This window comes from Rhamphochromis sp. 'chilingali' (genome assembly GCF_963969265.1).
Source record: "Rhamphochromis sp. 'chilingali' genome assembly, chromosome: 15".
Taxonomy (NCBI): Eukaryota; Metazoa; Chordata; class Actinopteri; order Cichliformes; family Cichlidae; genus Rhamphochromis; species Rhamphochromis sp. 'chilingali'.
Window position 1 is genome coordinate 18613592 of NC_137942.1, and position 17598 is coordinate 18631189.

At 41.6% G+C, this 17598-nt stretch overlaps 2 protein-coding genes across 3 annotated transcripts; one reads left to right on the forward strand and one right to left on the reverse strand.

Annotated features, from left to right (window-relative positions):
* Window positions 1–2441: 2441 nt before the first annotated feature.
* Window positions 2442–7988, reverse strand: ankrd40 (ankyrin repeat domain 40). The gene is made up of 5 exons (XM_080904424.1): window positions 7478–7988; window positions 6783–6931; window positions 5786–6418; window positions 4685–4866; window positions 2442–3505 (listed from the first exon to the last, which is right to left on the reverse strand). Exons 1-5 carry the CDS (start codon window positions 7609–7611, stop codon window positions 3362–3364), a joined length of 1242 nt encoding a protein of 413 aa, XP_080760550.1. The 5' UTR covers window positions 7612–7988; the 3' UTR covers window positions 2442–3361.
* A 1581-nt stretch (window positions 7989–9569) lies between these two features.
* On the forward strand, window positions 9570–17199 carry luc7l3 (LUC7-like 3 pre-mRNA splicing factor). Of its 2 annotated transcripts, XM_080905544.1 has the most exons (11): window positions 9571–9829; window positions 10534–10600; window positions 10710–10749; window positions 10883–11027; window positions 11191–11265; window positions 12259–12363; window positions 12651–12812; window positions 12957–13360; window positions 13541–13731; window positions 14645–14859; window positions 16519–17199. In XM_080905544.1, exons 1-10 carry the CDS (start codon window positions 9731–9733, stop codon window positions 14824–14826), a joined length of 1470 nt encoding a protein of 489 aa, XP_080761670.1. In that variant the 5' UTR covers window positions 9571–9730; the 3' UTR covers window positions 14827–14859; window positions 16519–17199. The 2 variants fall into 2 exon arrangements, with proteins under 2 accessions (XP_080761669.1, XP_080761670.1); XM_080905543.1 differs by having other exon boundaries at window positions 9570–9829; window positions 14645–17199.
* The last annotated feature ends 399 nt before the right edge of the window (window positions 17200–17598 follow it).

The window sequence follows — 17598 nt, forward strand, 5'->3', positions numbered from 1 at the left end:
GGGCTTCCACAGTCACCAGATCACAATCCAACAGAGCACCTTTGGGATGTGGCAGAACAGGAAGATTGACATCAGATGCTACCATGTCGATATGGCCCAACATTTCCGAGGAATGTTTTCAGCACCTTGTTGAATCTATGCCACGAAGAACAACGGCAGCTCTGAATCGGATCAGTCCACTACTGGCAAAGTGTACCTAATGAAGTGGCATATAACTGTAACGGCAGCATTTAAAATGTAAATGTCAAGCAACTCCTTGACTCCTGACTGGCTGATTGATGTATGCAAGCTATGAGCAATGTGATGACACTATGAGAATCATCTTATCAAATGTACCTTGGTAAGAGTTTAATATACTTCCCTGTGGTTTTATTATACTTAGATTTGGATTTGTATAGCTAACAACATACAAATGGAAAAATATTCTGATGTTCTGATGTTTATTAGAATCAACGTTTAGGCTGTAATACACACAGTATCTCTGTTTGCATTACAGAGCAAAAGTGATATTTGTTTAAAAGGGAAAAAAAGGGGAGGGGTTAAAGCTTCCTTATTTACCTGCTTACCCTGCTACACTTGTAAATGACAATAATGAAACCATTAATGTAGCAAAGACTGAGAAAGCTTACCGTGACAGGTCACATCCATAACTGTCCTATGCGACAGTATAAAGATTAGAACTGAACAGTATTTAAATGACTCCCCAGACACAAAGAGCAGATAACTAAAAATTGATTCGTTTCAGTGTGAAGCTAAAATAGTCCAGTATTTAAACAAGCTCAGATTAATGACTGTAATGAACTCAAAGAAATTTAGAAAAATCTTTAGATTATCACACTAGTCCTCCTATATGTGGCTCTTCCGATGCCTGTATTTTCTCATGTGTGCCCTCTTGTGGTTGTCACCTGAAACACATTTAATTTCAGTTAAACCTGCAACACAACACATGTAAAAGGAAGAGTTCAGTGTAGATATTCAAACAATTAGTCAGATGGAGATATACCATGCTTTATCAAAGAACATACAGGTCATTGGAAACAAAAACAAACAAAATTAACAGTGCCCAAGATTAATTCTACAAGTACACAGGACGTACTGTATATAAAAATATCAGACTCTGAATGCATAGGTTAAGTCAAACTGCTTTTTCTAGAACAATAAGCAACCCAACAAATACAACGTTAGTCATCGCTTCCCACAGAATCAAAGACGACTCCATAAAAACCGACTGCAAACATGCTGCTCTCATTCACCGGGGCGCAAACCGTCCCCACTTTCTCAACCGAGCTCCTGCCTGACACACGTGGCACAACTTCACTTAATAAAGCATTTTAAAATAGTTTGGAACATAAACTAAGCACTCCGTCTACCTCCTTTCACCTTCACGAAAACCTCTGAAACACCTTCCTCCTCCCCACACATTGCACTTAGCTTTAGCATCACCGCACCCCCCCACCCCGCCACTTTTTGAACTCCTCTGAAACACTTTTTTTTTGACACAAAACAACAGGCCTAGCTGGTTTCAAACATACATACAAATTAATTAAAAAATATAAAACATATAAATACAGTAAGAGCTTCAGGTAATACAGTTGAACAGTAAACAGTTACCACTGGGTAAGAAAACGATTGCAGGACATGAGCGGCGTCCGCCAGCACTGCTTAAAAGAAACGAGCCCCAGCATTGTGAATTAAAGGATTATGTGTCGATGAAAGCAGCATAAAACATTACCATCTAACACGACGTGGCTGTGCCTCTTCACCAGTTTAACAATTAGCTTTCCTATTAGTGTTAATCATCATCTTACATTACTTTGATTTTTTTGTTGTGTATTCAAATTTTTAAAAAGGTCTAACTAGCACTAGACAGGCCTTGCTGGTAGAACTAAAGCCATTTATACTCCTTTACTTAATAAAAAAAAAAAATCTAGTCACCATATACGAGTTTAGGTTTGAATTGAAGTAACAGTGCTATTTGTAATATTATTTTCGCAACGAGGAAGCACAGAATCGTAAAAAAAAAAACCCCAGGTCCTTAGCAATCTCCTGTTTCATTCCTTCCTGGAGTTGAATTTCAGTCGAGGATGCCTTCTTTTGTGTGGTTAGCATCTTTGCTGGCTAGATTAGTTTTTGGTTTCAATCCTGACACATTTAAACGTATGGACAACAACTGAATACATTCGAACTCACAGAAAAACGAAACGGAGCGTCGTCCGCAACCTCTGCTGGGACTCGAGCCTCGTCAGCCTAAAGCGTTATTCGTGGTCTTGCTTTATTAGTATAATTGTAAATTAAATAGGAACCCTTCACAGTTGACAATAAGTTTTTTAGTGACGAAACAGATTAACATACCCTGCAAAGCAAAAGTGACATTTGTTTAAAGAGAAAAAGAAAAAATAAGGGGGGGGGGGGGGGGGGGGGGGCAGTTTCAAGTGGCTGCAGTTTTATCTCCAACATTTAAGTCTTACGTGAATAAACAAACATAACTAGATCTTCCTTTACCACAGTGTACAACTGAATGGTGTCACTATGCAGGGAAATGAGTACTCCTGCTCAAACGTGTCCATCCCTGTGGGAAAGAGATTAAAGCGTCATCTCTGCTATCGTCTAATACAAGTAAAATTAGTCCAGCGATACTTCAAATGTCACCTGTTGTAAGATTAAATCCACCTTGAGAATTAGGCCAAGAGCAGATACACTGCAGGAAAAAAAAAACAAACAAAAAAAAAACCACACAGTTTTTTGCCTACAGCATATATGAAAGTGTGTACTGGAGCCAGTATGTGTGATATCACTCAACAGGTCACGTCCACTGTGCTGCGCCTGGTCCTGTTCTGTTGACTTGATTATCTTATCAGTTAGAGTTATGCAAATCCTTCCTGTTGCCCTCTGTCTTCTCAGACCACAGCCTGAACCAGTATAGAAATGTGTCCATATAAGGCTATTGCAGAATCCCGTTCAAGTCCAGCCCATAAGGAAGACAAGCCAGTGTCCTCCTCTGTTGTCCTACTGGAGCCTTGGCACAAAGTGCAGTGGGAGGAGAGAAAAGAGCTAAAGAGATGAGAGAGGTGTCCGAATACTTCTGCAAGTCATCGAGGGCACCATGTATCAGTAATCACTTAGAACTGGTTTGGGTACACAAAAGCAGCGTGAGTGTCAGAGGAGGACAGGAGGCAAACAATAAGCTACAGTCTGGGGGGGGGAAAAAAAAAAAAAAAGATTCCCAGTTAGTTAAACTGGCAAAACACCAAAGCTGAACAAAACTGTAATGAGGGACCTGGGCAGGCAACTAGTTATGGTTGCTTGAGGGTAGCTATAGAAGCCCACTGTAAGCAGGGGGACTTCCAGCTTTTTGGGAGCTCTAGTAGGTGAGTCGGGAGGCTTTCATGTTGTAGCAGGGTCTGTCTGTTAGGCCCCCAGACCCAGAGAAGAGGGACAGGCCTTCTGCTTTCTCCAACACGATCTCCAGCTCCTGAAAGTCCTGCAACCGAGCCACGTCCTTGTCCTGGTCAGGGGACAGATAGTCGCATTTAAAATCGTCAACACTACAGTTTCAACAAGTTCAAGTTAAATCTTTTTTTCATGGACATCCATAAAGTAGAGAGGACATGGATATGACCAAAGAAAGAAAAATGGAATCACTGAATTCTAAACTAACACAATAGCACAGAACTGTGTGTGTTGTTGCTGAGAGCAGACCTCCTTACTGAAATCTACCACCCAGTGCACGTACCCCCCTCAATTATTTTTAAATATGAAGGTTTAACCAATCAAGAGACACAGACCTGAGATAGCTTACTTATGCCTTCAATAATTTTACGTAACTGATGCTTAGCTGTGTAAAGCCCAAAGCTTCTTGTCTTTTTATGTCAGTGGAGTTCAGTTTGGGTCACGCTGGGGTTGGATTACAATACAGAACCACTTTCAGCTACTTTGAATTTTCACAGACTAAACAACGAATGTAAAGAGAAAACAAAACGAACCACTTGTTGCAGCCCTACATGCTACAGCTTTGTCTTTATATATTCATTCTAATTTGATCACGCAGTCATCATTTGGACATAAAAGAACATGAACACAGTGTACCGACGGGGGTGGGAAGGTTTCAATGGAAAGTTAAAGTGGCTCACAAACTACAGATTAAGAGATTTAGAGAGTGTCACATGCATGAGTCAGACAGAGGAAAGCAGTGAGACTAAAAATCTGAATAGTTTTGAATATATTCCTAACCTAACAGGACAGGTGGCATTTCTGTGCTAGGCAGATACTAAGCATGCATTATATACAACACGTCAGCCTGAGAGTGGCTTTGGTGCATTTTCATTAGGTGTGTATTTTGCACGAAATTACACAGTAGCAGAAAATGTCGCACAGTCCTTGGATATGGCAACCTATAATATTCACAACAACCTTTTGTTTAAAGGTTTAAAGTTTCAAAGTTTCATAGAGTGAGGCCAATTTTGTAACCACACAGACAGCAGACTAAATATATTCCACTTTTTCCCCTCCACTGAATTTGTTTGTTATACTATCCGTCTCATGGTTACCTTTAAATGAGCACAAGAAATAATAATAAAGAGGAAAAAAGCCTTTAAATGGCTGAACTTGTCTTTCCACATCTAAGATGACACTGTACAATAACATCATCAGCCTACACAGAGTAAGCAGGCTTTTGTGTCTGTACCTTTCTCAGCATAGTGTTGGGCAGCTTGCGGATCTTCTCCACGTGCTCGGCGCTGATATCCAACTCACGGCAACAGACTCGTAGAAGGGAACGATAGGTGAGCTCCTGGCGGTCCAGCTCCACCTCAATGAAGTCGTTCTCCCGCGCACTGGGGTTCTGGATACGCACCTTCAGTACCAACTCTAGAGAGAGAGAACAAAAGCAATACATCTTTACATTAACCAGCAAAGTATCACACAGGCGCCTGGTGCATCTTGTCATTTTGGCTGTAAAATTATACAATAATTCTTATCTTTCAGGAACCATTTGAACTTTCTCTACAGCTCAAAGTGGTTGAGAAGTTTTGGTAATCTCAAGCAGACATGGTAACATGTAACCTGTGGAAATGCAAATATATGATTTTTCTGTCTGTGCTCAGACAGCAGCATCTTATGAATGCTTTGTACTATTATGAGAGACTGAATATTCTTTCTGAACAGTTCATTTACTGATCATTTAAAAAGTGAAAAGAAAGGGTCTGTTTAGTTTTTATGAAAGCACATTAATAAAGAACACATGCTGGTTATATTTTGTCATAAAGATCAGCTTCTGGTTTGACAGGTCGACGACATCATGGAGTCAAATTAAGTTGTTATATCTGTGATATTATTAGTCACTCGGCTGCAAATATCCATACTGCCATGCCACATGAAAGTTTTACTGTCAGAACATTCACCGACAAAGTGTCAAAGAGCCTGGTTCTTTCTTCACCCTGCTACGCCTGACACCAGCAGGCGTTTAGCAGTGTGCAATAATTTAATGGGGCTTTGCTAGCCAAGGAGTAAGTCACTACTCTCAGCTAAGAAATCCTTACAGCATGCAGTTTCTAGAAAATAATCCATGCTGTTGTTTTTATATTTCTATTTGCATAAGCATTAAACAAACAAGATATATAAAAAGTAAACCACTCATCATGTCTATTAGAAAAATGTGCTGATACTTGTGGTGCTGCACCTCGACACTTCAGAGTAAACCAGCGGAGTTGTTTCTTCCCACTTAATGTGTTTGAAATTGAGATAAATATTTCCTGTTATTTTAATCTTTAATTCACAGTAAACCCACCTTGTACATTGACAGGGAAGGTGCTGGTGAAAAAGAAAGGCTGGAAGGCTGGCATGGCACCACCAGCCTGGCCGTAACTCAGTTGCTGCGGGATAGACTGCTGTCTGCTCACAGTCGGGTTTGTGCTGGCCACTGGGGCTTGGACCTGGCTCCCGCCGTTGCTAGCCAAGCTGGGACTGGGTGAGGCCAGTGGAGGCGAACACACGGTGCCGTTGTGCACCACTGTGTGCGGGTAGTCGGCGTGGTTGACAAGGTGAGGCTCGACTGATAGGTCCATGGGCACCGTGCAGTTAACGACAGTGTGACTGTGGGAAGCAGCCGTGCTGGGTGAGACACCGTTCTGCTCGTTCACAGGGATGAACTCCCCAGTCTGGGCTTGGCTGTGGTTGATGGTGGGATTTGAGGAAGGAGCGGAGGCATCGAAGACGAGTTTCCGAGGAGGCTCGTGTGTTGGTGAAAGAGATGCCGAATCACTCTGCGTGTCTTCAGCGTGCTCTCCAGAACCGTTTTGTGTAAGGTGAATCACCTCTGAGTTCTTGTCCATCTTGGAATACATAAAGGGCGGGTTAGACAGGTAGTTTGGGACGATTGGCAACTCGGGCTCCTTCACTTCAGGCACTTCCTCCACCTCAACTGTTGTAATAATGATCACAAAAGAGGGGGGATTATTTTCTGCAAATAGACTCGAAACAATAGCAAAGACTGCAGCAAATGCGTCAACACAAATACCCAGTGTTATAACTGATTATAGATATACACTTCACTCACTCAATCACACTTACACATTCATGCAGTACTTTTATCTATGCCTAAGCACTTCCTAACATTCACACATTGATGATGCCCAAGAAAGCTTTAGCATGCAGATCAGAGGAGCCGGGTATCGATCCACTGAATCTACAACTGGTGGACAACCTGCTCTACGACCTGAACCGTAACCAGCCCAGTGTCACCAATGTGACACAGGGAGCAGCAGAGTGAGAAATGTTGACTTTACCTCCTAACAGTCTTTTGATCTCCGGCTTGGATGTCAGTTGTGACGCTAACTCATCCTTAGCTGTGAGGATGTCTTTGTCCGCTCCACAACTGAGTAAGTAGGACACTATGTGCTTGTGATTCCTCTTGCATGCCCAGTGTAAGCATGTCCTGCAGGGATTATTGGAGAAACAAAAGAATTTAGTGGTGTACAAAAAGAAAAGGAACAATAACAACAGAAATATACTGTATCACTCAAGTGGTACCTCTCATTAAGCTAGCTATAGTGTGTGGCACTGGCATACAAATGGAAAAATATAAATAATGTATATATTACTTTAAACTTTAACCAAAATCTCGACATAACTCTACTTGGTTCTTTACGGGTGCAAAGTAACTGATGATGGGCGCATGCGTGAAAAATGAATAATCAAAGGTTGGTTAGTGTTTCCGAACTCAGTAATCAGGCTATAGCAAAGAGAACAAGCTTGTGTTTGAAGCAGCCACTTTACTCAATATTTTGCTTGATTGCTGGTTTTAAAGAAAAGCTAAAAGTGGCAGCGCCGGCTGATTAACAAGCCCTCTTTGGCGTAATAGGATAACGCTGAGCAGTGTTTTTAATCCCTGTAGCTTTGCTCTGCAATGACTGCACTCAACTCCTGGCCGGCTGCAGTCGCGACCGAACAAATACTACTATAAATCGGTGAAAACACTCACCATCCGTTGATTTCGTTTTGTGAGTTGACATTAACCCCACTCTCCACTAACGCCCGCACTTCATCGATATCCCCGATGGCAGACGCCTCTCTCAGCTGCTCCTGTAGCTCTTTATCCAGCGAATTTGTGGACATTTTTGGTTCACACGGCTAGCGACGTGCGCTCATAGGACACGCAAAGACCACGCGAATTATGTTGCCAATACTAATTAGCTAAATATACTGGTTACAGCTAGCATTAGCTACCAGGCTAACCTTACCTACTGGCTAGCTCGACGAGGTGCTAGCTTATGGCAGCAAATCGCTTTGGCTATTTCAACTACGTGTTGACCGTCTCTGGCGTTCACACGTCAAGCCGTGTGCCCGCCGCGTGTTTCTGCTGTTAGTTCGCGTTACAGTGGCACCGCATGCACTCGCTATAAACTCATTCAATCAAGCAGTAGTGTCAGAGCTTCGTCAATCCACTGCCAAAAACACAACACCGCCGCCTCATCTGGGGGGGGAGCATCTTTAGATGTGACAACAGTGAGCACGAATGTTAGTTCCCCTCCGAGGAATCGCGTAGCCAGTGCGTTTCCCCACGTAAATTGTGTGATACTGCCGTTAGCTGTCATGAATAAGGAAATAACTGGGAGATAAAAGTTCAAAGTACTTTAACTGTTTTTGACTCACACGTGTTGCAGACAAGCTGGAATAAACCTCCCTACACTTATAATACCCAGTCCAGAAAAAGCTAAAACAGCTGTTGATTATTTGTCCCAAGCACACCTGTTACTTTTGTTTTTATATCCGTTTTAATAAAGTTATAAATACTGGTTTTAAACTTGCAGTACATTTTTATGCTGCATTTCTTCAGTATGCCACTAGAGGGGAGCAAACACCCACGATACTACACTAACTTGAACTTTGGCGTAAGATACACCGGGGATACTACAGCTGCAAGGCAGCAATTTTAAAGAATCACAATTTCAGACTCTGTGAGTGGCGAGGGAAACTGCAAGAAGACGAGAGGAAAGAAGATAAGGAGTCTTAGTGGTAAAATACGGAAGTACGAGAAAGCATTTAAAGGAAGAGGTTAGCAAAGAAAAAGTAGACATGAGTACTGGGAGGCTGGGTGTACAGCAAAGAGAAGTGGCAAAGGAGAATAGTGGATTGTATGTAAGGCTCTGGACACTAATATGACCCATATGACCACCCTATAAAAATTTTTTTTGAGGCACTACTGGATGTAAAATGATGCAATGCTTGCTCTGAGTGTTGCTGTAGAGGTGCATAGAAACTCAGAGGGAGTTGAAATGAGTTACTAGATGGTAGTAAGACCTGTTATGATGTATGGTTAAATGAAAGGAGAGGAGGCAAAGTTACAGTTCATAGATGGAGTGAAGGAGGACATGCAGACGGTTGGTGTGACAGAGGAAAACTAAAACACATTGGGGACATTAACAGGAAATTTATGTGGACTTGCCTTAATAAATATTTGGTCAGCACGGAAGTCACAAAAGTATGCATTTATTAATCATTCCTGGCAGTAATCAGATCTGGTAAAATCTGCATCACTGAGATAGATTTTGATGATGTCATAGCACTGCAACTGTGAAATATGCAGTCATAAAGCTTCGCGTGTGCTTGTTGTGATCAACATTCACTGAGTTTGACGTTTTTAGTGTGACCGATGGGAACTGAGTAAAAGCAACAAGTAAACATTATATATTACAGTATCAAATAAAGATCCAGTACTAGTGGAAAATAACATTAGTCTGAATGCCCTTGTGTGATAGCCTCTGATGATATTTTTCACACACCACCACAATCTGGCTCTTCAATGTGGCATTTGTCTTCAAGAAACTTAAAGAAGTCCAGACGCTTTTCTTTCCAAGCTCATCAGACTACTCTGAAGTTGCTTCCGTTGTAAACTTTCAAAATAAAACAAGGTATAACCATACGCAGTGCCGCAACATCGGCTTCTGGTCAAAATATAAATAGAAATTGCACATTTTGTCCGTTTTTGATCAATGGTAAAGTTTGCGGCACGAAACGGAGAACTGAATCCTGGACACGATGGTCAGACTAGTACTTCCGGTTCAGAGGCCGCGGGAGCAGCTCCTGGGCTAGTTGTATTCGGACTGTTAGCGGGCGTTGTTGTTACAAGGTCTGCCATTTTGATTAGAAGTACTTCGCGCAGCAGATGGTGTAAATTGGGCCTTCTGGATATTATTGTAGTACTTTAAATTAAGGCTACATTCCTGCAGGAATAATGCTTTCTGCCGCCCAGTTACTCGACGAGTTGATGGGTCGAGATAGAAACTTGGCCCCTGATGAGAAGCGGTCTAACGTACGCTGGGACGACGAGAGCGTAAGTTAGCATTCTAGCTACCATTAGCTTAGCTAGTTTTAAAACCTATTAGCCGTGAGGTGTCCAAAATAAGCGTGCATGGCGTGCGCGGTGGGTACCGGCTAGTTTAGGCGGTATGGCCTCCAAATTAAAAATTTTCGATTCACGCACAGAATCGATGGCGAAAAGCGGGCGGTTTGAGTCAGTGGTGCTTGAGCACGCGTGTTAGCGAGATTAGCATCACGGTTTGGTCATTCTTAAAGGGTTTCATTGGGCTCACTTCAGTTTTAGCAACTTGTTTTCTAGGTATAGTTGAGATAATAGTTTAACTGTGTTAATACAAATGATTTCGACGTGCTAATGTGTGAAAGGACCTGCATTACGTTCTCTAAAGGTTATGCTCTGCTTATTGCATAAACTGGCATTGCGATGTCTCAAGACTAAATACGGTTACATACATGTTGCTTTGTATGTAATTTGGCATTAATATTTAATATTAGTAATAAATACTGTTTTCCATGCTGTTGTGTTTTTGTTGCACTTGCAGTGTTGTGGGTATTTTTTGTGTTCTTAGTTCAAGCAGAAATTGATTAGGTGAATTTATACGACTACCACATTCATTTGCTCATAGTTGGTGTAAGTAACATGCTGTCACTTAATCCAATGTAATCTACTATGGAAGCAAAATTTACATAAAATTGTTTGATATGTTTTCTTTTATTAAGGTCTGTCGGTACTATTTGTGTGGCTTCTGCCCTGCTGAGTTATTCACAAACACCCGCTCTGACTTGGGTAAGTTGGGAACTTTGTATTCCCAAAATGTATTATAATCTGGACAAAGCCCTTGAGATTTAACAAACAACTATTCGACAATAATATGTTTATTGATTTGGGTTTCCAGGTCCGTGTGAGAAAATCCATGATGAAAATCTTCGAAAAATGTAAGTTCTTATTTTGGCTTTTTTTCCTTTTTCTTTCCGTTTTTTTTTTTTTTTTTTTTTTTTTGTTTGTTTGTTTGTTTTTTTGGCTTGATATGTTACACATAACTAACCAATTCTGTGTTGTTATATCCAGGTATGAGAAAAGCTCTCGCTTCATGAAGGAAGGTTATGAGCGAGATTTCTTGCGCTATCTGCAGTCACTCCTGGCAGAAGTGGAGCGGCGGATCCGCAGAGGGCATGCCCGGCTTGCGCTTTCCCAGGCTCAGCAGAATGCAGGGGTTAGTACTTTTAATTGAGAACATCATTCTCAAACTCTTCTGTGCATCTTCATGTTTTCTCGGACCACAGTGCAAGTTATGAATCTAAAAGAAAATAACATTACCTGTATGTTTCTGCTTAGGATTCATTGAACTTAATTGTACTCATGTATTCATTCTGTAGGGCCCTGGTCCATCAGGAAAGAATGAGGAGAAAGTCCAGGTTCTAACAGAGAAGATCGAAGACCTGGTTGTGCAGGTTTGCCCGAAATCTTTAAATTGGTAGTGTTTGAGAAAAACTGAAAGATTTGAACGCGGGTTGGTCTTCTTGCATCAGGATATCTGACGGTCTCCTACAAGTTCCTCTTCCAGTGCCTTGCTTTAGGGTTTGTCACAGTGGAACACCTGCCTTCCTCTGACCTTATTACTAGCATCCTCCCCTGTTACGCTAACTCTCAGCATGTCCTCCTCCTCTACATCTATAAGTCTTCCTTCCTGGGTTCTCCCAATGAATATTTCAACATCTTTAACTCAGCCTCCTTGAGCTCTAAACTGAGTTTAACTCATACATCATAGCAGGTGCGACTACCAGCTGATAATCCTAACCCTTCACTCTAGCTGCTATCGTTCTGTTACAAATCACCCCTGACACTCATTTCTACCCACACCTCCCTGTCCGCACTCATGTCTTCACCTCTCTTGTGCGGTCTGCATTACCTCGGCTGGTTTACCACATATATTAAAACTCCTCTAATTTAACTCCCTCTGAACCTCTGCAGCTTCACTGTTCGACCAAAATTTGTGAGTTTAGAAGGTGTGTGGAGTGCATGGCTAACTGTACATGCATTTGAAAAGAAGACTACATTAGAGTACAAGTCTGATAAAGGCTGTCCTGTCAGGAGGTTCATTGCTACCCAGCCTTGTGCAGTTTCTCTTTAAAATAATTGAATAATAAACAAATGTAATCTGTGGAAGGAGATTTTGAACCCTTTGGCAAAATAAGGAAACATGTTGCTGTTCACACTGATCTAAGTGTAAGCTGACTTCAGACTTGAAAGCATTAAAACAGGAACAGCTACCTGTTGTGACCACAGTTGTTTTTGTGCATGCACTCTAGACTGTATGACATTTCAGATGCTTTTCCCTGACTGTGTTACAGATCACATTATTTAAAATAAAACTCCCTAAATTCTTATATGCACTCCATAAATCAAGTCGTGACATTGTAACATGGCTTTTGTCTTTTTCTCAGATTGAGGAACTGGGCTCTGAGGGCCGAGTGGAGGAGGCCCAGGGAATGATGAAACTGGTGGAGCAGCTGAAGGAGGAGAGGGAACTACTCAGCTCCACCCCCTCGGTGAGTCAGTTTACCCTGGGCTAATCAGCCTACAAACACAGCTTAAGATAGCATAAAATGAGCATCACCTACTATCAGTAAGTTAACATGAGTTTAATTCCATTTCAAATACAAGTTTAAACCCAGCCGGTGAGCTAAAAGTTATTTTTCACTGTAGCTGTATTTGTTATTAATACTCGTAAAGTAAAATCTGTGCGAGCTGGGCAGGCAGCTATGATGCAAATCAGAAATGTTTCCTTATTGTTTGTTTTGATGTCTAATAACAAATTTATGTCCTTTCAATCCAGACCATCGAGAGCTTTGCTGCCCAGGAGAAACAGATGGAAGTGTGTGAGGTGTGTGGGGCCTTCCTCATTGTGGGCGATGCACAGTCCCGAGTGGACGACCACTTGATGGGGAAGCAGCACATGGGCTACGCCAAGATCAAATCCACTGTAGAGGAGCTCAAGGTGACAGGATTGTGTCATTCTTGTATCTAGAACCTTTTACAAACTTGAGCTGAGTGTTTCAATTCAACCATGCTTGGTGTTGTTGTTTAAAAATGTCTGCAAATGTTAGAAATTATATAATATGTAATGTTTTTGTATTCTCAGGAAAAACTGCACCGTCGCTCTGAAGACCCTCAGGGTGAAAACCCAGCCCTCAAAAGAGAACGAGAAGAGCGGGAACGGGAGAGGGAGGAAAGGGAGAAAAAGCGCAAAGAGGGGGAAGAGAAGGAGAAGGAGCGCGAAAAAGAGCGAGAGAAGGAGAGGGAACGAGAGAGAGAGCGAGAGCGTGAAAGGGAGAGAGACAGAGAAAGAGAGAGGGAGAGAGAGCGGGACAGAGAAAGAGAGAGGGACAGGGAGAGGGACAGGGACAGAGAGAGGGATAGGAGGGCACGTCGAAGCCACTCTGGCAGCCGCCACTCCAGTCGAGCATCGGACAGGAAACGGAGTAGATCCCGCGAGCGCCGGAGGTCCAGGAGCAGAGACAAGGACAGGGAACGCAAACGTAGCAGGTACGACTGACCGGACTGAGCGTTGCACTTGGATTTATAGTCACGGAAATGTCACACATAAAGCAGAATCCAATGAAATGTTACAATTTAAAACATGAGGGATGATATATTTATAATTCTGAATGATTATTTTCTCAAAAATCATTTTAACCACAGCACTTTTTCTTGCCTTTTCTGTAGGAGCCGGGACAGAGAGAGAAGACGCAGCCGTGAACGCTCCGACAGGAAACGCCGCTCCCGAAGTCGTGACAGAAGGAGATCGCGTAGCTCAGAGCGCAAATCTCACCGCCACCGCAGCCGTAGCCGAAGCAAGGACCGGGACAGGGATCGGGAAAAGGAGAGAGACAGAGAGCGGTCATCAAAAGACAAAGGTACCGTCTGATTATTTTTGTGTTTGTTGCTTCCTCATCATCCGCTGTCCTTCCAAACAATATATATTGAATACCATCCCTACATTTATCTGTGCTCTTCCACTTATCTAGTTCAGGGTTAAAATGGGGGGCTGGAGCCTGTTTCACATGGTGAAAGGCAGGTCTATATTAGGAATACCTTGAGGGAATTTCTTCAACACTGGAAAAAGCATTTTATTATGCATCCAGGTAAAAGTCTCATTGAGATGGAGAAAAAAATCCTAGTGAGACTTTTGGCTGCTCTCAATGAGTCACAATGAGTAGCTCCACATATTTGATTTGGCAGATTTTTATGCGAGTTGTCTTCTACCCGAAAGAGGTTTGTGTCTCTTCCCGGGATCAAACCCCAGATTTTCTCCTTGTTAGGTGAATGTTTAAACCACTACACTGTGGAGCAACTAATTTTAAAAATGTATCAATATGAATTTAAAAGAAACCTATTGTAGTTTGAAATTATGTTACATAAAGCACTTCACACAAAGCACTTGTTATGTATCTTTTAGACTACATGAGCGGTAATTGTACAGTCTCCCTCTTTTGTCTGTTTAGGACAGTATTCCATAAATGAGAAGTAGTAGGATTACTAATGCATAATATTCAGGCACAGATAATTTTGCTAATGCCAATAAAGGGCAGTTTGTTTGGTGCTTACCCAGACAACCTACTTACACAATCAAGCTGTTCCCATAAGAAGTCCTGCAGCAGTCTGTGCCCATAACAAATGAAAGAGGTGAGCCAGAGCTCGACACAATCCTACTGAACATTTGTGCATCAACAAGCACCTGTTGAACTCTTTAATAAGACAGTTTAATCTGAGGTTGTGCAAACATTTCTTGCTAATGTGTGCAATGTTTTCTCTTTTGTTTTTCTTCAGACCGTAAGGGTACAGAGGAGAGGAGCAGCTCTAAGAAAGACAAGCACTCAGACGGAGATGCAGCCGCCATCAAGGCTTCTTCAGAAGCGGAACCGATGCAGACGGAGGCGGCTGCCTTCTCCCCTCTGCTAAACGGCCAGCAAGAGCTCCTCCATTCTGAAGGTGACACTCAGTCCAATTAAAACTGATCTGATAGGACCTCAGATCAGGCTCAGGTAAGTGCGTCCTCCTCCTCACACCTCCCCTGGCTCTCAACCCAACCCCCTCCACCCTCCCCTCTCACGTCCCCTCCCCTACCCACCTTTCCCATCTCCCTTTACCCACCCTCTCACCCCTGCTCTCCCACCCTGTTTATGTTCAGTTCAATGCCTGTGATTTTGTCTTATGTACTATATGCAAATATCTTTATCCTGTTTTTGAATAGTGCATCATAAGTATGCACTGAAGATGAAGGACTAGGCCCGATGAATGAGAAGAAGGTAGAAATCATTCACACAAAGCCAAGAGGGAAAGGCCAGTGTAGTCCTGAGCAAACATGCCCAGAGGTACCCCTCGTTTTGTATCGGTTTTTGATCCTTATAGATGTATATTTGTCTTTGTGGACAAAATGGCAGAAAAAGTTAACGCATCCAGTCAAGATTTCCTGCCTGTATTTACTTGTTTCTTTTATTTATTTATTTTTATATTTATTTATCTTTTGTTTTTTTTACTTTGAAGTAGCAAAATGTAATAATTGCTATTTGTTGCTGTAATAATCCATATAGGGAGGAAAACCAGTCACTGTGTGTGTACATGTTTCCATTTAAAAACCTTGGCGTTTTCTCCTGCTCATATGTAAACGCACAGGTGAACACACAGCCTTGGTCAGAGGTTTTTGGTTTTTTTTGTCACAAAGAAGCTATTTATTTTGCCATATTTATAACGCAATTGCCATGGAATTGTTGTCCAGCGTACTGTGCCTGATGATGCCATGCCAGTGTGTGTTTGGGGGGTGTTAAAGCACCGGGGGTCTAACGTAACCTAACTAACTGGAGGGTAGGGTTTATCGAATGAATTGCAGCTGACTTCCATACCTCACACAGCGTTGGTGTTGTGAGCGAGACCACATGAGAAAAGGGCAAATTAAAAATCATGGATACTCTCTGACTCTCAAACTGTGCAGGTACTCACCCCAGGTACTCCTTTCTCTACCCACATCCATTTCTGAATGCTGTTGCCTGTCAGAAAAAAAAAAAAGCAAATTGTGTACTTCTCCAGAACACGAACTTGAAAGCTTGATTGTGTCACATATACTTTTAATTGTGCCTTCTTTGTTTTCCTATTTGTTAACTTTCAAACATGTTTGGGGAGAATGTGCGATAGAATTGTCAGAGAGACACAGATGCACAGACAGCCTGCCTCATATTCCTTTGCCAAATTGGAAATCGTTGCTGATGTGTGCTTTTCCGCAGTGCTTCGTTCGTGTGTTTTTAAAAATGTAATTTGCTCAGGTGTTTGTAATTTTACACTTAAAAAAACATATCAAGTGCATTTCCTCTTTGGCAAAGCAGATATTGTAGTTTTGACACTAAGTTCAGGTTTAGACTTGAGGCAGCTCCTGAAGAGCTTCTTTAAATTGCAAACTTGTGCAAAATGTACAGAAAACAAAATAATCTCAGGGAATTTTGGCCAAATGCAGTCAAGACTTCAAGTGTCTGTTGTGCTAGTAAATGGATAGCTTTGTGCATTATTAGCAGTGTCTCTTGAGGGAAATTTGACTATCAAATGACTTTGTAAATTGTTGTTGTTTGAGTGGCAGCAGTCGTTGCTACAAGCGGATGTTGTGGGACCCTGGCTAACATCGCATTTTGTGGACGTTTCTTTATGCTCAACAGGGGAAGCTGGAATATCTGGTTGAGGAAGAAGTTGAAGAGTGCACCCATCCTTACCCTGAACCTGATACTTCGCTGCTTAAAAACAAGGTGAACCACAAATGTGTAATGGCTTATTTAAAGAAACATGAAAATAAATAAAAACGCGTAAAAATGAGGAGAAAGGACAGATTGCATCGATTTTTCTTGTTCCATTACCTGTCCATCTTTTGGCTGGATAAGGATAGTTGTGGTTCATCTGTTTATCTGATTTTACTGGTCAAGATGTCAGCCAGACAGCACTTAACAAACCAAACTTAGAGAAACTCTTTATGGATTTTTGTTTTTTATTTTGAAACTCTTTCCACATCCTCCGTGTTTCTTGGCATTTAGTGAAAATAAAATAAAATGAACAGTGCTTGTGGTTTGTATTGATTTGTCAGGTTCTACTTCACTTCCTGACCCCCCTTCTTTTTTTTTTTTTTAAAGTCAGTTGAAGCGTATGTACAGTGTTAGACCTTTTGAGACAAGCAGTGTCTTCTTTTCTCCTCTACTTTAGAGCTCATTTTGATCGCTCTTGTTCCATAACTGTAAAATACTCTGATTTAATTTTGATCAATTTTGGAGACTTAATTTGTTTCTTTTTTTGCCCTGCTTTTATTGTCCATGTTGTACCACGATGAATAAAAAGCAAAATCTTGTCAAGGGTGTTTTGTTTTTTGTTTTATCCAGTGTGGATATGTACACACAAACTAGTCCTGAGTCAGTGGCAGAGGTAAAAACAGACAGATGTGCTTTCACCACCAGTGCTGCAGTCTCATTAGCATGTTTGATCTGCAGCTGGATTTACATCTCTTTTTTTTTTTCCCAAATATTTTTTCACTGACGGTTTTCCTAGTGAATTGTACCATCTGCCAAATACAACGTGAATATTTGATCAACATCCAATGTGTAATTTAAGTCTTCCCATAATTACTTTGATCAGTTTGTGTGAATTCAATAGGCTGCTAAATCTTTTATTATCAAAGTAAGAAACTTTTAATTTGGTTCATTTGCAGAAGCCTTAAAATCAGCTGTTTTCCAGTTTGCATGGGTTTAGATGGT